Source organism: Formica exsecta, unplaced genomic scaffold (genome assembly GCF_003651465.1).
Source record: "Formica exsecta isolate Colony F162 unplaced genomic scaffold, ASM365146v1 scaffold933, whole genome shotgun sequence".
NCBI lineage: Eukaryota > Metazoa > Arthropoda > Insecta > Hymenoptera > Formicidae > Formica > Formica exsecta.
In genome coordinates this window covers 8287-32935 of record NW_021853700.1, presented here as the reverse complement: position 1 = coordinate 32935, position 24649 = coordinate 8287, and the positions used below count along the sequence as shown (strand labels likewise).

The window sequence follows — 24649 nt, the reverse complement described above, 5'->3', positions numbered from 1 at the left end:
ACCTTCGCCTTTCGTTCCTATCTCATTATCTCCCGATCGATTTGAATTTGCCGCGATTAAAATCAACTTTGGATGAAAATGGATCGCGTCGGTGCAGATCGTCCTAATGAATATGCGCGGCTGGCAATTGTTTTTCAGTCCGAACGTTCATCAGAAAGTCATCCATCACGACAACGAGAGATGTTGGCGCACGCAACCAGCGATTATATTTATAGCCGGGGCAAACATGACCGCGCGATTTTCGATCGTTCTTTTTTGTCCTGTCGACGAGGATTGTAACAGGATTATAATGTAACGAGCGGAACTTTCACGCGATCTCTAGGAAAACGATGCGGCTGATGAATGCAAATAACCGCGACCCGACGTGCGTTTCTTTGTCTAAAGTATTCATCTTTACATCTTACTTTTCTCTCTTTTCTCAAGACATGGAATATCCGACGGATGAATAAAAACGGACATTAAAACTGCATTTATGACGTTTCTTTGTGAAATGGTAAGGTAAAGCATGTAAACTATGTCGAGCCATGTGCGAAATTTTATGCATCGCGCCGCGTTTTCCGCCAATCTATCTTGGTTATCCGTTCCACCGGAAATTAATAATTGCGCAAATTCTTTTGTTACTGTGTGTGTATATGTACAGAATGCCCGTCACATATCGCATTATTGCTTAATGGCAGATTCTTTCGCAAATTTAAAATCGATTTGTCGAAAATAGTACCGATAGTCCCCTTTAAGAACAATCAATAATTAAGAATAAGGATTGTTTCATAAACTAAACTTGAAAGATACAAATAAAAATCATATATTTTTCATTTAATTTTATATAGACTTTATATATACTTATATATCTTTCCACAGAATTTGAAGACTTATAAAATATGTTATGTCACAAGTAATGTGTGTGTGTGACAAATTGCGACAAATGATGTCCTCCTTTGACATTTTCATATAGGAAAAATCGATTTTAAGTTGACCGAGGCATATGTCATTAAGCTCTGATGTATTATATTGACAAAACACTACCCTGTAGATTAAAGATCGCGATAACGGTGTTGATAAACAAAACGATTTTACAGTAACTCTACAAAGAATATTTTTCACTGACATCAATTATTATCATATAAACCGCATGATGTAGAGGAGAATGCAAAATATTCTCTGTATTAGTCTTCTGAATATAAAAAAATGTTATACACGTGCATATTTTCATCTTTGTATCTTTTCAAACTATCCATGAATATGAAAGATCCTTTTTCATCCAAAGATATTTTTTCCGCAACCTGTTATCTCGGCGTATGTTTTACCAAAAACCGCGGCCGAATATCTGTCTATACATATGTATGTAACCGATAAAACACAAGTTTTGCGCGCGGAAGAAATGTTTTACAAACGAGACATGTCATAAATCTCGGCGTAAACCAAGACTGTATACCAGGGAATGCCGGAGCGCTCGGTATTTGGTATCTGGGTTAGATATGAAATAGGGATAGTCACTCTATACCACCATCATCACCAACACACGCACGGAATTGGCCTTAATCCTTTATAAAAGCGTTACAATACGATTGCTAGGCAATCTCGTAAACCCAGCGTTTCCTCTCCCGACTGTTAAAGTCATTAAAGTCGATTGGTCCTCGTGACGAGGTGCGATAACGTTTCCACCGCCGGGAAAGAGACAGAAGGGAAGGACAGAAAGAGAGGGTGTATCGGATCGAGCGTAGCTGGAAAATGCCCATCTCGACGGATACGTCGTTCTTCTTCCTGTCCCGATAAATCGCTGGGAATTGCTCGACCGTTGCTACACGTGACATGAGGTACGCGCGAGGTACGCGAGAGAAGTTTGTACACAAGGAAATTTCAACAGATCTTCCTTTCATCGTGATACGCCGGGAAATTGGAGTTGGAGTCCTCCTATTCGTTCGAGGATACGCGATAATTCTCGTGGAAAACAAATACGGATTATGCCATCGTAATTTTTCGAAATAAGAGAAGTAGTAAATAAAATAATAATAAAAAGAAGTTTTCGCAAACCAAGCTTTCGGAAAACAAATAATTTCTTAATTAATTTTTGTACTTTGATAGAATTTTAATTCGGCAGGCACGGAGTGACTGTGTATATAACATCGAGTATTATTATAAGCACGATGGAAAAAGGATTTTCTATGAATTAAATCTTTTTCAAAAAGACAAATGAAAATAACATACTTCACTTTTTAATTTAATCTCTGTACTTTGGGAGGATTTTACTTTGACGTTCGTGCAAAGGCATGCTGAAAATTAAAAGTGCGCGATAAATAGCGACCCGATCTCCCTCTCGCATTTCCGAGCTCGAATAATGGTATATCGTATAAGGGCTCGAATTATCAGAGCGTTACAATTATCAGCTTGTTGCAATGAAAGAGCCTTCTCTCTCTCTCTCTGTCTGATGCAGCATTTAGGTAAAGCCTAGCTATAATTTTGTACAGAAATTCATTTTTATCAGCTTCTCTTCGGCCTCTAGGAGACAGACTTTATCCGGCTTTCCGACAAAATCACTCCGTTAACTCGGATAATGGACGCTAGTCCGCGGAATGCTTCTGAATTATACATGCCGTCTTAATCCGTAAAAATAACGAGCAAAGGCTAAAAGCGCATTTATATGTAAAAGAACAAAGATTTCCGCGCTTAAAAAAAAAAAAAAACAAAAAAAAACGCGTTCGATAACTGATCCTCCGCCATTTAACGCCTCTCTTTTTCTCTTTTATTTCTATCTCGATTGGAATTTTATTTTATTTCAGAAAAGAGCGTATAAATGAAAAAGAGTGGAAGTTGACAAAGTTTTCTTTATAGAATTGCAATAATGCAACTCTCGATGTATGTTTGTATCAATTGGAAACTCGTCTATTCAAGATAAAAAGATTAACTAACGAAAAGCTAACGAATGAAATATACTTGATATTTGTAATCGTAAAGTACATTATTGACAGTACGCTTGTGCAGAGTTTGAAATAACATTAGAACAATATCCGAATGCGCTATTGCGCATGAATAAAATTCAGCGAATGTGAATTTTTTTATGCTTTAATCAAATGACATTCCCCTTTACGTTGTAAAAAAAATATTGTAGAATTACACGAATAAAATGAGCATAAAATTACAGACTTTTTTACAATGTATGTAAAATCGCTGTAATTACATGCATGGTATATATAATGTACAGATTTTAATACATATTTTACTCTTATACTATTTTATCATTTATTTACCAATTAAACCAAAATATTACAATAAAACAAAATTAATGAGAAAATAATGCTTGTAACTTGTTTCTCATAACACACAACCAAGTCCTTTCTCATTTAACTGACAAGATGCGTAATGAATCCGTGAGAATTTTTTCTATCTTTTTATTAACTGACTATGAATATAGATAGCCAATCTCTTTTTTTTAGTATGTTCTTTATTTGTATGTGTGTACTATTCGTGCATAAATGATATACGTGTTCTAGCTGACGCTCTATATTATGCATGTAATTGTCTATTAATATTCATGCCTGGAAAAATTGTCGACTACTGGTCTTTCCGTACTTTGCAAAAACATTGTACACGCGATGACGTAGAGCCCTATTATACCCGGTACATGTATTTTATTAATTGCGCTCGTGAAACTGAATATTCTCTCATTCTCTGCAAGTATCCGTCGTCTAGTCCGGTTATCTACAGTTATAAATGTACTTCTACGTATTTTCATCTCCGTATATATATATATATATGATCTCCGACTGAATTTCCGTTTGGACACCGATAATTCGTAATGCATACTACGACTCGTGTGTGTCGTATAAAAGTCTGAATAATAAATGGATATTTTGATGGCTAATAATAAAAAACGTTGGATACGTAGATTTCGATAAATAAGTATAATTTATATTAATTATGTTATAATTATTATTGAGGAGTGATCATTGGAAATATCATTCTTCATGTATTTGTTTAATGATTGCAATAATTAGTTATAATTTTGATTGCACCAAGCTGTATAAATCCTTATCTAATTTTTACAAGATGTTTAGTACTATATTGATACTCCTACCTATATATACACATTTATATAATGAAATTCTATTCTATTGAGATTACTTTTGGCTTCTATGCGGAAACTATGTATATTGTAGGAAGCTTTAGCATAGTTTGGCCGGTCGCCAAGAGATTTCGATCTACGAACCCCGACCATCTTTATACGTGGAACAATTCTTATCGAGTTTCCGCTTGTATATATATATATATATATATATATATATATATATATATATGCGATAGATTGTTATGAGATATTCAAATTGAAAATAATAAACTATAATTATTTTAACTGCTTAATCGTCCTTTCATTAAATATCTGAATGATTAAATTTCAATTTGCAATTATTTTAAAGTCTATAATTTTGAAACTAAAAGAAAAAATAAATAAAACCATTTTAATTTCGATTGTTTGTAAATCTATTAAGTAATAAATTAAATCTATAATTATCTCCGTTATTTCATAGAATATACTCCATTTCACACATGACAATAGCTCCTCGAATAAATTAAATTATCACATTATCGACATTTGTAATTAATACATTCTCATATAAATCACTTTTCGAAATAATAGTTATTTTCTTGTCAAAAATTAAAAAAAAAAATATTCAATGTGGTGATTAATTAACATGCCATATTCACATATTACTGAAAATAAAATCTCGTTGCAAAATCTCGAGAAAAAGGGAATGGCATTCTGTATATTTCTCAACTATTTCCGCAACTTTCGTGATATATCTATTATGGATTTGTATCTATATTTAGCATAATGCACGAATCTCTGCGTTCATCGATTTGCGGGAATTATACGGGTCGGGAGAAGAAACATTATACTCGTAAATTTTTGTTATTTTCGCGAAAGAGTTGGTGAAAGTACGGTGGCACGAAGATCCTTTCTTTTCGTTTAACGAGCCATTTTTCATTCATTCTCGCATTAATAAAGACGAATCTCTCCCCGGTGACTGGTCCTGCAGGCATGCATTGCTATTCGCCGCTTCTGAAAATGGATCGCGACAGAAACCGCACGCTTCTCCACGTTCCTCGATTGCCAAATCAACCTGGCCCGAGGTGGTTTCTGCGGTGATAGATGGCATTTGAGACGTTTACCTTAGTGATGTAAATTAATCTCTTGCGCATCTTGGGGACAAAGTTGCCGTGATCTAATAATAATAATCCGAGCCTAAAAATAGTGAATCAGTCAAGTAATTGCGATAACGTAAAATTAAGACAAAATTAATTAAAGTTGCTAATGATGTTTTAACGTTATTACGTTAAATAATTATACGTTATTATAATCAGTCCCGGTTTAATCGTGCCGCACGGATAGCGTAATCTGATTGCACGATGCGTCTATAGTTATAAATTGATCAATAAATGCACAAACAATCCGAAAAACATTCTCTCGTTAGAATAAAGTAAACCACATTTTACACAATAATAGTATTTTACTTCAAAAACGCGAATGTGTAATTAACCGTAATGCAATAATACAAGCGCAGTCCGCGTCATTTTACGCGAAGGGTTGCGAAGGGAAAAGGCTCCGAATAAATGTAAAGTGGAGCTGTGGCGCTCGCGCGCCAGTAACAATTGTGCACACGAAGATTTGTATTTGCCAGAAATACAGCTGTCAGGGCATAAAAGCACCTTGGGTCGCGGGGAGTTACGAACTAGAAACGACGGAAGAATAGCGGAAATTTCATCCTTGGAAAATGGAGCTATAGCTCTAGCTTGCACGGTTGTACGCGCGAAAAGGAGCAAAGCGACGACGTTGCCGGGGACGCGTTCGGCGAAGATTCTCCGCTGGCAAGCCGCTTATTAAACGGAGACAAGAGAGCCTGATGTATAATTTTATATCAATAAGAATATTCAGAAGGCAAATTCCCTCCTGCGATTCAACTCCGCTATGCATATTCCGTCTCGTGAAAATATCCCCGTGAAAATTATATACTTTACCTCCCTATATATCGAGCTACTAGTTTAATTAACGCCTTGCTAAATGTGTAATATAATAGGACAACAATAGTTGGCGTAACAACATTGATCAGTTTCAAAATTCGCAGTATTTAATACATCATTGATTAATTTTAATATGCGTGAATGTCGAAAATTTAATTTGTAATCTCATTTGTTAAAAATTATTTTATTAAGATATTTTATTAAAAAGTATCATATTATATATACCGATTAATTTAATAAATGTGAGAATGTCCTACCGTATTTTATTGCCCGTTATATGATGGATTTTATAATTTTATATTACATGAAAGTAGATACATCAAAAACCCTTCCACATTTCACAAAAATCTCCGTTACTGGGAATAAAGGACGGAAAGAATGGAAAATTTATATACGCTGTCGAGAACCACTCCGCAAGAACAGTGAAACTAACAAAACTAGAGAGAAAGTAAGAAAAAAAGGAAAGAAAGAGAGAATAGCGAGACATTCGTAGAGTGTAATTATCGTGCTGTAGTCTTTACTAGAGCTACTTTTCATCAACTTTTTTGACAAAACGACAGCACTAATGAGTGCAGGGCAAGTAAACTAAAGCTTCCCTAACGCTTCTTAAAGTAGTGTTATCGGCATTTCCAGTCGATTTCGCTCGCGAATATTACGAATTATTATCAGCTCATTCATCACATTATGATCACAACGTAGTTATATTTTTACAGATCGAATTTATTTTCCTTTATTTTACTTGATATTTATTTTAGACTCGCTATTTTTTATTTTTCCGCGTCGATAACTAGTACAATCTCAATTTGATTTCTTACATATCGCACAATTATTTATGACACGGCAATATGAGAATAATAAATAACAATAACGTTCCATAAATCGATTAACATCTCAATAAAGAAGATTAATAGAAAATGTATGCTCCATTCAGAATATATAAAAAAAAAAAAAGAAAACTGAAGTTTCACAGTCCGCTTATATGCTACAAATATTATTATTCATGTTAATATTTACATGCAAAAATTTTTTGCCGACATTTTAATTTGTCGTATTTAACAAGCAATAAAACGCCGACGTGGCTTCGTACAAATCGAATCCATTTTTCTTACAACTCCATTTCTCGTAATCCGATAAATTTTACGTTTCCCGAGCTGCACATAGTTACATATATAGGTACATACCGCTTACCACACAATGCGCTTGTAGACCTTATATATCCTAAATTACCCGAAAAGAATTGGTTGGTCGATATCGCAATATAACGGCTCATGACGCAAAATTCCGCTCTCTCTTCTTAGCTCAGTCTAATAAATCCGGGCTAGAGGGAAGTCTTGGAAGTAATAAAAAGCGGCCTAGCCCGGAAAAGAGCGACCACCTGTTTAGATTAGAACCGAAAGATCTGCGCGAAGAGAGAGAAAGAGAGAGGAAAGGGGGAGGAAAGAGAATGCATGTTCGTGAAAATAATGTAAACGCTTCGGCATCACGCATCTCGTACGTTCGTGTCGGGAGGGTCCGCGTGTTACACGTTAATTTCCACTCTCTTGCAACTTAATCGCTGACGATTATAGCGAGGGAACATCGGCCGAGGCCGTGCACCTGCTTGCACGTAACCCCATTTTTTTCGACACCCCACAGCCCGTGCTCAATCCGGCAGATTATTTGTGAAGTGTTTTTTTACGGGGGAAAATAAGTTAATTGTAATGTCATTCAGTATTAAAAATCGAAAATAAAATAATTAATATTCAAAAATAAAATAATGAAATACAGTTTACATAATTATTTAATGGAACTATAGGTTCCCTTCTTTTTCGCGAAATTGAAAAAAATAATAAAATAAAATAAAAAACCACACATGCTTCTAATCAAATTTTATAAACAATTTTCGTTTTAGATAATTTAGAGAAATCTTGTAAAGAATAAAAGAAAGATTAAACGAGAAAAGTATGATATTGTATCGCGGTTTTAGAGTATCGTTATTTTGTTATCACAATAAGCTCTGAATAAAGTACTTGGAATATATATGTAGAAGTTCGTACAAAACCACTCTGTATATATTGCCATACGTGACACGAATCAATATCGCTGTTCAATTAAGATCCGACATCCGTCAGCAAGTTGATGGTTCTTACCGTCACGAAACGGCGGCCGGCTCGTTAGACGAGGCTCGTGTATAAACGAACGATAAATGCTTAATGTCATGTCAAAGTGCATCGGGAATGACGAACGACGTATGTACTTCGCTTCTTCGCACGAGAAGGGCGTGCCGCCGACTATTACACGCTCATTTGACTATCGGGGCTGAAATGGATCGGAAGGGGAAGCAGATTAAGAGCGGAGAAATACGGTTTGCGCGGATGCGGATAATTGAGTGTAAGCTACGGCGATTTACCGGGAAAATTACTGCACGCCGATGAATGGAGGCCTTAATTTCATTCCGACGCGCGTACGTCGGAAACGCGAAATTCACGCGCGAGAAGAAAAAAGAACATCACCGTCTGAAATTAGTTTAATCCGGGTTGACATTTGATAACGCAGTTTGATGGTTCATATCTAAAATTTGTCGTAACAAACTTTTAAGTATCTCGCGTAAAGACTGAAGGTCAAATTATATTTTTTATTATAAAACTTGCTCAAAATCAGAGAGAAAGATTTTTCGGTTTATTTTTCTTTCTCTTAATTCACAAAAAATATTTTGTTCTTAATATTTTTTTTTTCAATAAGGAAAAATTATTTTCCTCGTGATTAATTCTTCATAATTATATTTACGTAAACACTTGACAAAATTTCGGATTAAAGTCGACATTATACACTCAAAGAATCCGTCGTTCGCACATTTGCGCGCGATGGTAAACTCTTTACACACTTAATATCCCATAAATCCATGTACATACGCGTCGATCGATGCATAACATGCGCAAGGTCGCCTCCTTGAACAAATATGATTATCGACTCGCATAAAACAAACGGAAGGTATTGCGTCCTTAAAATCGGGCAATGCGGAAGAAGAAAATCGCGCACGATCCATCCGCTCTACCGAGCGGAATGGGAGGCTCGTAATTTTGTTAAGCCGTGTAATTTCCGCTGGACGTCGATTTTCAAGATAGACATCGAATACGAATCACATTAGCATAATGCAGCTGTAACTGTCGCGCCGCGACATTACGCATTTCCCGATGTCCTCGTGCTCGTCGAGAATACACGATTTTCCGTGTTCGTCATCGATCTATTGGATGATTGCATAAGTTCGTGCCCGATTTTCATAGATGGCATTAAGTTACTGCATGGCGGAGTTCTATTGTTTTCGTGTGGTAATTGTTGCTTACACCGAATAGATGACGTTGTCTTATGTCAATTTAGCGTCAGACATTGTTCAAATAAGTCCATTTGTGCATAAGAGAAATCATTAAAAATGGAAAACGAAAAGGTGCATTTGCGGCATGTAATGTTATATAAATTTCGGAAAGGCGTGAGTGTTGGGATTGCACAAAAAAATATTCAAACCGTTTATTTAGACCGCGCTCCTGCTCTCCGAACAGTCAAAAAGTGGTTTGGCAGATTTCGAAATGGTGATTTCAACATGGAGGATCAAACCCGCTCTGGACGGCCTTCTGGCATTGATGATAACATTGTGCATGCCTTAGTGGAAAGAAACCCAAGGATTACAACTGAGGATATTGCTAAGAGGCTGAACATCGATAATTAAACCGCTTTTCGTCATTTAAAAAAGCTTGGATACGTTTCCAAGCTTGATACATGGGTGCCGCATCTCCTGACTGAAAGGAATAAGCTAAACCGTATGACTGTGGCTCTTTCTCTTCTCGAGCGTAACAAAAAAGAGCCTGTTTTAGATCGAATGGTAACAGGCGATGAAAAGTGGATTCTCTACAAAAACGTACAGCAAAAGAGGACATGGAAAACAGCAGCTGAAGGAGCAGAACCCGTAGCAAAGGCTGGCTTGCATCCGATGAAGGTGTTGCTGTGTGTTTGGTGGGATCGCAAGGGAATTATTTACTTTGAGCTGCTCCGACGCGGCGAAACAATCACGGCGGACAAGTACTGTGAGCAACTAACTAGACTCGCTGCAGCTATTCGAGAAAAACGTCCGATTTTGGCCAATCGAAAAGGCGTCATCTTCCACCACGACAATGCTAGGCCACACGTCGCTCAACAGACGCTGCGAAAACTGCAGGAGTTGCAAGGGGAAATTCTAGCTTATTAAACGGAGACAAGAGAGCCTGATGTATAATTTTATATCAATAAGAATATTCAGAAGGCAAATTCCCTCCTGCGATTCAACTCCGCTATGCATATTCCGTCTCGTGAAAATATCCCCGTGAAAATTATATACTTTACCTCCCTATATATCGAGCTACTAGTTTAATTAACGCCTTGCTAAATGTGTAATATAATAGGACAACAATAGTTGGCGTAACAACATTGATCAGTTTCAAAATTCGCAGTATTTAATACATCATTGATTAATTTTAATATGCGTGAATGTCGAAAATTTAATTTGTAATCTCATTTGTTAAAAATTATTTTATTAAGATATTTTATTAAAAAGTATCATATTATATATACCGATTAATTTAATAAATGTGAGAATGTCCTACCGTATTTTATTGCCCGTTATATGATGGATTTTATAATTTTATATTACATGAAAGTAGATACATCAAAAACCCTTCCACATTTCACAAAAATCTCCGTTACTGGGAATAAAGGACGGAAAGAATGGAAAATTTATATACGCTGTCGAGAACCACTCCGCAAGAACAGTGAAACTAACAAAACTAGAGAAAAAGTAAGAAAAAAAGGAAAGAAAGAGAGAATAGCGAGACATTCGTAGAGTGTAATTATCGTGCTGTAGTCTTTACTAGAGCTACTTTTCATCAACTTTTTTGACAAAACGACAGCACTAATGAGTGCAGGGCAAGTAAACTAAAGCTTCCCTAACGCTTCTTAAAGTAGTGTTATCGGCATTTCCAGTCGATTTCGCTCGCGAATATTACGAATTATTATCAGCTCATTCATCACATTATGATCACAACGTAGTTATATTTTTACAGATCGAATTTATTTTCCTTTATTTTACTTGATATTTATTTTAGACTCGCTATTTTTTATTTTTCCGCGTCGATAACTAGTACAATCTCAATTTGATTTCTTACATATCGCACAATTATTTATGACACGGCAATATGAGAATAATAAATAACAATAACGTTCCATAAATCGATTAACATCTCAATAAAGAAGATTAATAGAAAATGTATGCTCCATTCAGAATATATAAAAAAAAAAAAAAGAAAACTGAAGTTTCACAGTCCGCTTATATGCTACAAATATTATTATTCATGTTAATATTTACATGCAAAAATTTATTGCCGACATTTTAATTTGTCGTATTTAACAAGCAATAAAACGCCGACGTGGCTTCGTACAAATCGAATCCATTTTTCTTACAACTCCATTTCTCGTAATCCGATAAATTTTACGTTTCCCGAGCTGCACATAGTTACATATATAGGTACATACCGCTTACCACACAATGCGCTTGTAGACCTTATATATCCTAAATTACCCGAAAAGAATTGGTTGGTCGATATCGCAATATAACGGCTCATGACGCAAAATTCCGCTCTCTCTTCTTAGCTCAGTCTAATAAATCCGGGCTAGAGGGAAGTCTTGGAAGTAATAAAAAGCGGCCTAGCCCGGAAAAGAGCGACCACCTGTTTAGATTAGAACCGAAAGATCTGCGCGAAGAGAGAGAAAGAGAGAGGAAAGGGGGAGGAAAGAGAATGCATGTTCGTGAAAATAATGTAAACGCTTCGGCATCACGCATCTCGTACGTTCGTGTCGGGAGGGTCCGCGTGTTACACGTTAATTTCCACTCTCTTGCAACTTAATCGCTGACGATTATAGCGAGGGAACATCGGCCGAGGCCGTGCACCTGCTTGCACGTAACCCCATTTTTTTCGACACCCCACAGCCCGTGCTCAATCCGGCAGATTATTTGTGAAGTGTTTTTTTACGGGGGAAAATAAGTTAATTGTAATGTCATTCAGTATTAAAAATCGAAAATAAAATAATTAATATTCAAAAATAAAATAATGAAATACAGTTTACATAATTATTTAATGGAACTATAGGTTCCCTTCTTTTTCGCGAAATTGAAAAAAATAATAAAATAAAATAAAAAACCACACATGCTTCTAATCAAATTTTATAAACAATTTTCGTTTTAGATAATTTAGAGAAATCTTGTAAAGAATAAAAGAAAGATTAAACGAGAAAAGTATGATATTGTATCGCGGTTTTAGAGTATCGTTATTTTGTTATCACAATAAGCTCTGAATAAAGTACTTGGAATATATATGTAGAAGTTCGTACAAAACCACTCTGTATATATTGCCATACGTGACACGAATCAATATCGCTGTTCAATTAAGATCCGACATCCGTCAGCAAGTTGATGGTTCTTACCGTCACGAAACGGCGGCCGGCTCGTTAGACGAGGCTCGTGTATAAACGAACGATAAATGCTTAATGTCATGTCAAAGTGCATCGGGAATGACGAACGACGTATGTACTTCGCTTCTTCGCACGAGAAGGGCGTGCCGCCGACTATTACACGCTCATTTGACTATCGGGGCTGAAATGGATCGGAAGGGGAAGCAGATTAAGAGCGGAGAAATACGGTTTGCGCGGATGCGGATAATTGAGTGTAAGCTACGGCGATTTACCGGGAAAATTACTGCACGCCGATGAATGGAGGCCTTAATTTCATTCCGACGCGCGTACGTCGGAAACGCGAAATTCACGCGCGAGAAGAAAAAAGAACATCACCGTCTGAAATTAGTTTAATCCGGGTTGACATTTGATAACGCAGTTTGATGGTTCATATCTAAAATTTGTCGTAACAAACTTTTAAGTATCTCGCGTAAAGACTGAAGGTCAAATTATATTTTTTATTATAAAACTTGCTCAAAATCAGAGAGAAAGATTTTTCGGTTTATTTTTCTTTCTCTTAATTCAAAAAAAATATTTTGTTCTTAATATTTTTTTTTTTTCAATAAGGAAAAATTATTTTCCTCGTGATTAATTCTTCATAATTATATTTACGTAAACACTTGACAAAATTTCGGATTAAAGTCGACATTATACACTCAAAGAATCCGTCGTTCGCACATTTGCGCGCGATGGTAAACTCTTTACACACTTAATATCCCATAAATCCATGTACATACGCGTCGATCGATGCATAACATGCGCAAGGTCGCCTCCTTGAACAAATATGATTATCGACTCGCATAAAACAAACGGAAGGTATTGCGTCCTTAAAATCGGGCAATGCGGAAGAAGAAAATCGCGCACGATCCATCCGCTCTACCGAGCGGAATGGGAGGCTCGTAATTTTGTTAAGCCGTGTAATTTCCGTTGGACGTCGATTTTCAAGATAGACATCGAATACGAATCACATTAGCATAATGCAGCTGTAACTGTCGCGCCGCGACATTACGCATTTCCCGATGTCCTCGTGCTCGTCGAGAATACACGATTTTCCGTGTTCGTCATCGACTATATAATTGATTAATAAAAGTGTTATCTCTAAAATATAATCTATTGAAGTTTATATTTAAATCGGGCACGAACTTATGCAATCACCTGATACATGCAGAATCCATTATCCCCGCCGGGGTCCATAATTTACGTATTATTCGTATGATTCCAACGAGATCGTTGTTAATTTGCGCGATTAACCTAACCGCGATTAATACGCCGCTTGAAGATAATCGTGTTAAAAGTTTCAGCACAATAAATGGCGGTTTGCTTGTAAAGAAAGCGAATGGCACTTTGTGCTTGGAAAAAAAAGGAAGAGGAAATTACTTCGAAGAGTTTGCCGCGAGGAACCTCTTACTAAATGCGATTCCATAAAAGTGGGACATCTTATACGAGTCATTAATTTCAGGCAAAATCCACTCTCTTTGCGTGCGCGAAGATAAAAATACTGTCGCTTCGCCATAATTTTCAAATTATACGACACGGAGATCTCGAAAATCATAGTATAGTTCCGATACGCGGACAGCTTTTAACCGGTGGAACGAGGATCTCTCCTCGGATAATTCCTGTGTGCTCTGACAAGGAATTAATTCCGGTCCCCCAAGCTATGTAATACGCTATGTTTGCGCCTTTGTAGGCACGTGGTAATTCAACACGTCTCGCGCATATCTTGAGAATCCGTCCTTACGCGAGTGCCGCGATGGTTGCGGTTGTGTACGAAATGAGCTTCGTAATTGGATCCGTTTGATGCTACGCGCGACAAACTCGATTATTATCGACGCGAACGTTTATCGGGAATGTGACGAAAAAAAATAGGGTAGAAACTCGAAAAAACCGTAAGATAGAATAGTTAGTAATTCAACGCGTGACCGGGAAAATAATATGATTTCTAAAAGAGTGAGAAATCACTTTGCAAAACTATCCACGGTGGACGCCTTGGGGCAAATAAATTGAGCGACGATGTGTAACGTTTTCATTTAAACGTAGAGGATCATGATAAACAGAGTAAATATTTAGCAATATTTTTATATAATCTATAATAGAAAAAAAAGGAAAAAGAAAAAGAAAAAAGAAAAAAAAAGAAAAAAAAAACACTGAATGATAGATATGGGTTGCATGCATTAGCCTACGATACACGACCGACAAGGAGCACAAGATTATGAGCATCTTTCACAGGCTGATCTATATACCCGCAATACAATGACACGCGGTATCTAACTATAGCGGATTCGTTCCGACTATACCGGTCTTCCTCTCATTATTCAAAAGTTCGCCCTATCGTCGCCCCATTGTAAGCTGACAATAATTATGAAACACATTGTCTCAAGAACGCAATTGTTTCAGCTTTCTCTCTCTCTCTCTCTCTCTCTCTCACATTCTCGAAAAAATTTCAAAGGTGACGCGACGAATACACGACAGTATCCTTGTCCTCGGATGAAAAAAAAGCACTCACCTTGTACTCTCGAATATATGCTCGATTCAAAAGATTCAATCGGACAATCGCGTGCAACGTCATTAAAATCGCGATTGCGCGAAGGAATACGAATGACCATGAAGAAGCATCGAGATTTAGCTCGCGCTTATACGCTATCCTATGCACCCTTGCAATATATGCGCTCTATTGTGTAAGCAGCTACTGAATAAATTAGCGACCAGACAGTTCGCCATGTTTCGCTAAGTAAATCGAATCACCGTGAATAGACTTAAATTTTGCAGCGAATTGCTGAATTCTCGATACGCGCTTACATAATTTTTGCTTTTAAATGTAAAAAAATGTAAAAGATGAAAAAAAAGAGAGAGAGCGAAAAGATATTATAATATTATAAAAAATATTTATAAAACCTCTTTCTACGAAAAAAATCGAAGATAAATACATAAATAAATAAAAATCAAGAACCGGCTCTATTCACATACGAAGAATTCCGCAAAAGGAACGATGCGTTTTGAAGCCCGATATATCCTAGGCGCTCAAAGGTTTATGTATTTGGCTTCAAAATTCGAAATATTGCAGATACGCGGCGCGCATTCGACGAAAGTATATGGCGTTTCGAGTATGCGAACGGTAGAAATGTTACTGCATGTTGTACGATATGTCAAGGTACGAGATACGAGCGAGTGAACCGAGCTTTCATAGAAGTTAAATAAATAGTCTAAGAGTCGAGGGCGATATAAACGGTGCCCTTGTCGAGATATACAAGTCACCTGGTTTAAGCATCTCGATAAATATTCGGGACACGCGCGCGGGCGCGTGTTCCGTAAATTTATCTTTCCTAAAAAGTAAGTTGTACATATATATATATATATATATATACATACATATATATTGCATTCCTAAAAAAAAAAGGTTAAAGAAACAGAATGTTTCGACGAACATATAAGAATGTACGTCATATGAAATCTTTATTCTGTAAGTAATAAAATCTAAAAAAATATTTACGAAAATATGTAGACACATTATTTCGCGCTTTTTACGTTTCTGTTTATCCGTGCAACTCATGTCACGTATTTCTCTCTGCCTCACGCTAATATAAATCGACATAAATGCGACAAGTATGTCAACACGCGACATGTTTATCAACGACTGCATTTGATATTTCGCGATGTATTTAATAAACTGCTTTGTCCCCGTTACTTTTTTTACAATATTATATTATATTGTCATTATCGTTATCATAAATTTTAATAAAAGTAATGTATGTCATAACATTTAATGTTATTTTTTACTAACGGGAGAGCAAGATTATGTATCGCAGACACAGACGTTGAAACAAAAATAGAATAATTCCCTTTCATCAGCTTTCTTTCCCGCAAACATATATTTAATTCAAATGTAGCATTATTACAATTATTCTAATCACATTTTACTAAAATGCAATTTTTACGAAAAAAAATCTTTCACATGTACCCATCTAAACGCAATGTACGCAATCACGACTATCTGGTGGATGATTTCCCGCGAGCAAAAATGCCCAAGAAACACATCCACTTTTGCGAGACGGTATTCCCGTGGTCGTGATAAATTCAAATAGCTGTGCCGGGATAGACCTTATTCTTCCACAGTCTCTGAAAAAGGGACACGATACACTTTGTATGCGCGTGACATGGCGTCTCTCTCAAATTCCAAAATCGCATCCATCCGGGAATAAATCCCGGTAAACGAGGGCATCAAGGGAAATACGTAATTTTCGTGCATGGCGGAATTTTACACGTGGTGTACTCATCAAACCATCTAGATATGTGTATTCAAGCGCGAAACACGTCAATATAAATACATACGAGAGGTGTTCCCAAAGAAAAATAATAATAATAATATTTATTGACAAAAGATGAAAATCTGACAATAAAACTTGGTAACGATATTTACGTAAAAAAAAAAAAGAGAAATTTACTTCAAATAGTTTAAAGAATTAATGAAATAAAAAAATCCAAATGTGATGAATGTGGTGACAAGTCTTTGCGCGAATTTACATCCTCAGACAATTCCCTTTGGAATACGAAGACGGATGATTTGCGATTATAATCACAGTACAGGAGACGCGCAGCTTTATCGGCGCAGCGTGCACATCTTTTCCAGGATAGATCGTATAAAACAACCGGCGGGGCAACAAGGGGGGAGCTTGCGAGGATATTTACGTTGGCGGGCCTTGAAGAGAGACCGCGCATCGGCTCACAGGTGGACTGGCCAACCATTACTTTACACACCGCACACACAACCTCGTGTCGGCCGGTGCGACCACACTCGCCGGTGAATATTTTACAAGAATCGCAAAAGTAACGGACCGCACCGCACCGGACCTCGAAGCTTTGAGCTTTATCGAACCGTGCGCCAGCAAAAAATTATGCATCGAGGTATGAGGAAAGCGCGAATTCTCCGATATTCTCTACGCGGATCCACTCACACGGCATGAATGAAGAGCCCCGTCACACGCATGACGCAGAATTACGTGCGCGCAGAGAGGGAACATATGTGCACGCGTAATTTCGTCTCAAAATCGCGAATATTTCGTTATTTTCTCGAAACCCGCCCCGCGAATGTTTCAACTGTATTTGAGATACTCGAGAAAATATTAAAGAGAATATTTACACTTATTATACTATGTACTTTAATTTTTCTATATTCTGGTTTTTTTTTATATTCTAAATAAAAATAAATAATTTTTATATTCTAAATAATTTGTAATATAAATATAATTAACGTTTTGCATCGAGGTATGAGGAAAGCGCGAATTCTCCGATATTCTCTACGCGGATCCACTCACACGGCATGAATGAAGAGCCCCGTCACACGCATGACGCAGAATTACGTGCGCGCAGAGAGGGAACATATGTGCACGCGTAATTTCGTCTCAAAATCGCGAATATTTCGTTATTTTCTCGAAACCCGCCCCGCGAATGTTTCAACTGTATTTGAGATACTCGAGAAAATATTAAAGAGAATATTTACACTTATTATACTATGTACTTTAATTTTTCTATATTCTGGTTTTTTTTTATATTCTAAATAAAAATAAATAACTTTTATATTCTAAATAATTTGTAATATAAATATAATTAACGTTTTACCTTAATTAAAGTTTTTAAATTGCCAATTTTTAGACAAAGTTATTTAAAACTGTCTGCGCACGAATAATTGCAACAAAAGTAGAGATAAAATAGAAGTTTGTGTGTGTGCGCGCGCTTTACTATTATTATTTATTTAACAGCGTGTTATATTGTTCTTATATATTATGGAAAAGTACGGATGTAGCATGTAGCGACTATGAAAACCTATTGTAAACTTATTGCATCTCTCGAAAAGATACGACGGAACAATATGAAATGCGGCTGTATAGATTGAATACAGGTTATCAACTAAAACCATTCGTGGCCATATACACGATCCTGTTTCTCGTTTAATATCAAGTCTGCATCGCGCACTGTTTCTGTTATCTATCTACGCAGGTAAATTCTATTTGCTATACTTTTTCCCGTTGCAACATTATATTTAAAAGTTTTACGCATCGATATAAATGCCTTATGTCCAATACAATCAGTCCCCCGCAATTTATACTTCATCGCTATAGATGTCGACTCACCTTACGTACCGTCACAAAGAACGCGCATAAAAAACGGAGTATCAAGCATTAATCATTACATTCATTACACAGGATATATCCTATATATTCCTAATTACGATTCTATGCTTCAATTAATTTTCGAAAATATCTCGAGAATGTCGACTGATCTGTTTACGATTAAAGGCTCGCATTATCTATGTTGTAACTATGTAAAATTTATTTTTGTCGCGAATAGTTGGGGACACGAGCCGAAGAGAATCGACGATGACGTAGCAAGTCAATTGGCAAGAAATGTTTTTACTGACGATCGCTCGCGTCCAGCGGCGTTATAATCAATTCATTTACGTAATCGCGTTAACACAATTTCTGTGGGATGTCCGTGAATATAATCAATACTTTGCGGGACTATCTTTAATAAAGAAGGAGTTAAAAATACAAGCTGCGGACACTGTCAGCTATCGCGCACGTTGCTGTAATCTTGACGACGTCGAACAAAACAATGTTCGGAAATCTTGGCCTCGATAGAATTTCAAGTTCAAACGATATATTCTAGAATTAAATTTAATTACACGCTTGATTATTTTCTAATATGAAATTCGAGAATATTTTCTAGCTAAGTTTCAAGATATATTGAAAAATAATAAAATTTGAAAATTAATAATCTTTCGGCTCGTTAAACATCCTAGATAAGTAAACTAGTGTCGAAAAGCTTTCGCTCTTTTTGAGATTTTCGTTTTTGGGACTTAAAGCATTTTTTAGATCCTGAATGTCGTGGCCTAGAACTACGAAACTATGCAAGGATGGAGTAGAAGAAACATTGTTTGCGAATAAATTAAAAAAGAACTATGTGATAAACATAGTTATCAAAATCCGGCAATGAAAATAAATTGATGATGCTGTATAAAATGAAAATAAATCGATGGTAAATTGATAATGCTGCATAATTGTTTATTTTTGATTGGCACAATATTCTTTAATATCATAATTTTGGTAGAAAAAATAAATAATAAAAAAATAACGCTTCTTTCGTGCAACACGTTTTTTTTTTTTTATATGGATGCATAAACTCGATCCTTTTTTCAATCTTCTTCGAAATTGTAAAAAAACGTAACGGTACGAAAACATTTCTGTGCCCCTTTTGCATAATTTCGCGTTTATGACCCTCCCGGAGGGAGAGAATCGATAGTGCTCCTAATAGGTCGAGAAAAACATTACATACCTGCTTGAAGCCGCGATACATGACTCGGATCTCCTGGCGGGAGAACTTGGTCTGTCGTAGAAGCTCCTCGATAGGCACCGGCCTGGTGGTCTGATGCCTCGCTCTCGTGCTCTCGAACTCGAAGAACGCCTCTTCCGGGCCTGGCGAGTCCGGTGGCGTCGCCATGACCTTTGATCCTGCCGCCGCCTAAATTGTCGAGAATCCAACAAGACGGCGAGCGGCGGCTCCTTTTCCCGCGCTTCCTATTCCTTCTATATCCAGTGTCCCGTGAGGTCACACCATCATCATCGTCGTCACGTTTCCCGTCACCATCGTGCGTTTTTCTTTATCGATCCGCCGCGCGTCTCACTTTACTTTTTTCTCTCGATCCCTGCACGTCTGTTGAAACGTCAAACTTTCTTTCTCTCACTCTTTCGAACGAAAAAAGATATCTCCCACGTGATCTCTTCGTATTAACAAACCGTACGCGTTCAGTTAGTAACGGGCATGTAAAGCGCGGTATTTTTAACGTTCTAATTACATACAATGTGTTTGTCGATTATATCAATATTCCCTCCAATCGAATAATTAGTTTCGTCTTTACAAACAGGTGACGAAGTTGTACCCAAGGAAAACGCGACTGCACGAGATTTGCACGAGAGAGATTCTCCTCTGAAATAATATACTCCATCTTTATGTTAAGAACATTTAAATTCTTTAATAAATAATGTAATCATTCTTTATATGCGAAAGAATTTTTACACTTGTTATTATATTTACAAATTGCTGCCGGTTAATATATTTGTGAAAATTTAACGTCGCTTTAACTTCGTTTAGCATGCCTTCGCGCGTGCATTTCGAATAGAAATTACTACCTTCGAAGTTATTTGGCGTGAAACTGAAAGTTTTCGAGAAAATCGATGTTAAAGAATAAAAACGGCAGGTGAAGTTCCGAAAAGTGCTCACCTCTGATTTTTTTGAAACTCAGTATTCTTACGTATTTTGATGCACTGATTACGAATATCATAATGAAAATTGGTGCATCTCTTATTTTCATAGTGAAAATCATGAAAAACCCATAACCAAATTTTCATTATCATATTTGTAATCAGCGTTCAAAAATACAAAAAATAGTGTAGTTTCAAAAAAATCGGAGGGTTCACCTATTCGGAACTTTATCCAAATTGTGTTATATTTTGCATTTACAGAATATTCTGAGAATTTTACAAAACCGAATATTAAAATGCATCGCAACGGTTTTGAAAAGAGAACTTACTTTGTGGTATTTGTTATTTACATCGGTAATGGAGCGCGATTTCTCGGCTTGGCATAAGTCCCATGTGGAAGAAAGACATTACGAATAAAAATGGACTCGGACGAGGGGTAAGGGCGGAGAAATCTGATAATATATATGCCGGCCTCTCTTCAAGTGCTTTCAAGTTCCTCGCGATCCTAAGGATAAACCCGCTCTCCCCCATTTGATAGTGGCGTGCATACGCGCTATTAATCACTATTAAGTAAGGACAAAAGCTGAAGCTGCATCTTAGATCTAGATTTCGGGGTCACTCCCGCGAAGAAGATTGTAAAAATAGCCCGGGATAAGACGAGTGAATATTGCTCGCATAAAAATCGATGACTTCGCAAAAGGTTACCGTGCCAAAACTTCAAAATCGATTCAGGGTGCGGTCGCTTGAAATTTATTGATAAAAGCCAGAAATGCATTTCTCTCGTAAAATTAACAGCATAAAAACCTCCAGATATATAGAGAACCTCTACTCTCTCTTTTTCCTTATCAGGCTGTTTCTTTCCCAGCGTAGAAAGAAGTTAAGAAATACGAGGAAAGAGAGAAGGAAACTTTTATATCAGATCTATTAAATTAATAAAATTAGCTTAGCAATTTTTCTTAGATATAAAAAAGATGTAAAAAATACGTATCTTTCTCTATATATGATTTATTTCTATTTAATTAAAAATTTTTTGGCATTATCTACAATTTTTTGGCATTATTCATAGTTTATGAGAACATTAATAAATCATTAGTAATACGAAATAATGTGGTTGGTAGTTGATATTAATGTAAAAGATAAAGTATAATAAAAGGATAATAATACTACTAACAAAACCGCCCCAAGTTTTGCGGTGCAATAACTTTTCTACGCAATATGCTGCTTTAATCAACGTTAATAGATACGGATTTTTAATGGAAAATGTTAAAGATTAATGTCAAAATATTTATATCGCGATGATCGAGTAGATATAATAACGCGGTATATGGGGTCAATAGGTGTATTGTATGGTGTATAAATAAAGCTCTTCGACGTACGTGTGCTTAAAAGCGCGGAAAGAATTGCAATGGTCAATTATGTAAATTAGCATTTGAGGAAAATGTTAAAAAATGTCACAAGAACGACAATACATTACATCAAAAGTAAAGTCTTTGGCATTCAAGAAACCTTTGAGTTTGTCTTTCGTCGCGTGTCGCAATTATTTCAATGCATTATATCTTATTAATTAAACCATTTTTGAAAATTTATATTCACAATTATAGTAATATTTAAAACAAATACATAATTATTTTATAAAAAAAAATTATGTAGTCCAATAAATTTTGGCCAAATGACTAGATTCCTTATCGCGGAAAGAAATTAAAATATGAAAAAAAATATTATAGATAATCACACGAATAATGAGATAATAATTTCATAATTTGAGTGTAAGATTTTACATATAAATTTTTTTTGTATATTCGACTATGCAAATTTGGAAGTAAACTTCCTTTTACTGGATTGTGACTACGAGATCAGTTTTTAGCAACCTGTTGTTATTTCCTATAGTTACGCGTCAATTGCTCAATGTCAACTCTCTGAATCGTGAATTCTCTCTTTCTCTTTTCAAAATTATGCAAAATATTTTTTCGAGATTTTCTCAGACGAGATTTGCATTTCAAAGTCACCTGCTTCAATTATCATAATATAACAGACGCTAAGCTGAGCTTCTGTAGAAAAACAGAAGGGATTCTACCTTACATTTTCTGACGTAACGTATAGTATAGCTTCTCGCCTAAAACTGAACATTGCAGTTTGATTAATGGATATTGAGTTACTCCGAGCAAGAAAAGAGTATCTATTATGAAACCTATAATGGGATATTATCAGAGAGAAATCTCTCGCGCGCGCGTTAGATGTTGTAGAGTACATTTAAAAATTTAATTAATTTACAATTTAATTTAAAATTTATCTACCACTGATCTTTTTCTTGTTACTGTCGCTATCATTAAAAAAAAATCACTATTAATATTAATATTAATGAGATTTAAAATTTTAAAATTTTAGACAAGCTTTCCAAAAAGACAAGGGATATTTCCCATATCGCGATAACGCCATTTCAATAAAAGATAAAGATTGCATATTTAAAAATTGTCACCTGTTAACGAAGGGGATGCGTTAGCGATACAATATTACGATAACGAACCACGGCGAGCCCGCGGACGACTTCTTATCGGTCCACAGCAGCTGGGGAAAAGGGGATACTGGAAACGCGAGCGTGTCCTATCGCGAATCTTCGGTTCGGTCAACGCGCGAGGATCGCGGCGACGGTCCCGGGAGCGAGAGGCAGCAGCGGCTCGCACGCGGCTGCATCAGCGGCAGCGGCGGCGGCGATGATGATTGTCGTCGATTCGAGCAGGTGAATCACTCGGCGACCCGGTTGACGACCCGCCCGCCGTCGAGCGGGGAAACGGCGCGGCGACGAGACACGAGGATGTCAACTCGCCGATCTCCATAACATGATCTCGTCGCGCTTTGTATCGTTCGCGCCGATCCTTAACGACGACGCTTACCGATCATTGTCCGATGCGAAAGAGAGGAGAGATACGAGGAGAAAAAAAGAGAACGAGAATGAACGACAGCGAAGATATCTGAAAATCTCGCGATGCACTACCGGTGTCCGCCCGCGGAGGGTTGAAAAATCTTACGGACGCGAGCCCGACGATAGAAACAATCCGAACAGATACGCGACCGGCGGTACACTGGTCGCCCGGATAGAGCGCGCCTAGACGGCACTAGCGCCCCTCATTGGCCGAGCGCTTCGGCCAATCGCGACTCAGCGGCGGCGACGGCGGCGGCGGCGCGTCAAACTACCGCGGCGGCCGACTACCATAGATGATAAAAAGTATAGATTACCTCTATCTAATCTATAATTTATATTACAGCTATCTCTTTTCGAGCTACTTGGAGCTCGCTATCCTTTTCTAATGGGCGATGCGCCGAAAGCCGTTGCTTTGAATGCTAACTCGACACTTATCAACGCATATCAATACACACTCACGACACATACGATCGGAAAGACATAGCTAATTACAATCACACGAAAAACGGGCTAATTATTACGATCTGGCCTCACTTTCCGGCCGATGCACTACCGTTGCTACTTTGTCGTCTGTTTCCTTGTTACTTATTCACTCGCGAATCGAATCGAATTAATGCAATATAATAACCGCCCGTCACGATAATACTTTCGATGCTCATTGCACTCGCGATATATTTGCGATCGAACGGATAAATCACGCGAAACACGACGATCGCTCGTTGCATCGCGCGACATGCTCGACTTCCATTACGTGTTACGTGCGACTTGATATTTGATTTTCCTGCGAAACATTTGAATTACGTGCAATTTCACGGCGCTGCCTGATAGGTGGATTGTATAGTGACGTCTAGTTTCACTCGATTTTCAAAACGAGAAATGTCAACCGTGAACGATCCCGTATACGTCGAGATTTTTTATATTATATATATTATTATTATTATTATATTCT

The 24649-nt window shown here is 36.9% G+C and overlaps 1 protein-coding gene across 7 annotated transcripts in view; it reads right to left on the bottom strand.

Annotated features, from left to right (window-relative positions):
* The window catches only part of LOC115245298 (Kv channel-interacting protein 1), a 52137-nt gene extending 28281 nt beyond the window's left edge, over nt 1-23856 (bottom strand). Inside the window, exons 1-2 of one of the 7 annotated variants that reach the window (XM_029823549.1) lie at nt 23257-23856; nt 19855-20524 (exon numbers count right to left, since the gene is read on the bottom strand). In XM_029823549.1, the coding sequence (XP_029679409.1) occupies nt 19855-20019 (165 nt within the window). In that variant the 5' untranslated portion in view covers nt 20020-20524; nt 23257-23856. Of the gene's footprint in view, nt 1-19854; nt 20525-21109; nt 22985-23256 lie in introns of those variants that run through there. The other 6 variants (XM_029823550.1, XM_029823551.1, XM_029823554.1 and 3 more) reach the window with 6 other exon arrangements.
* Between the last annotated feature and the right edge of the window lie 793 nt (nt 23857-24649).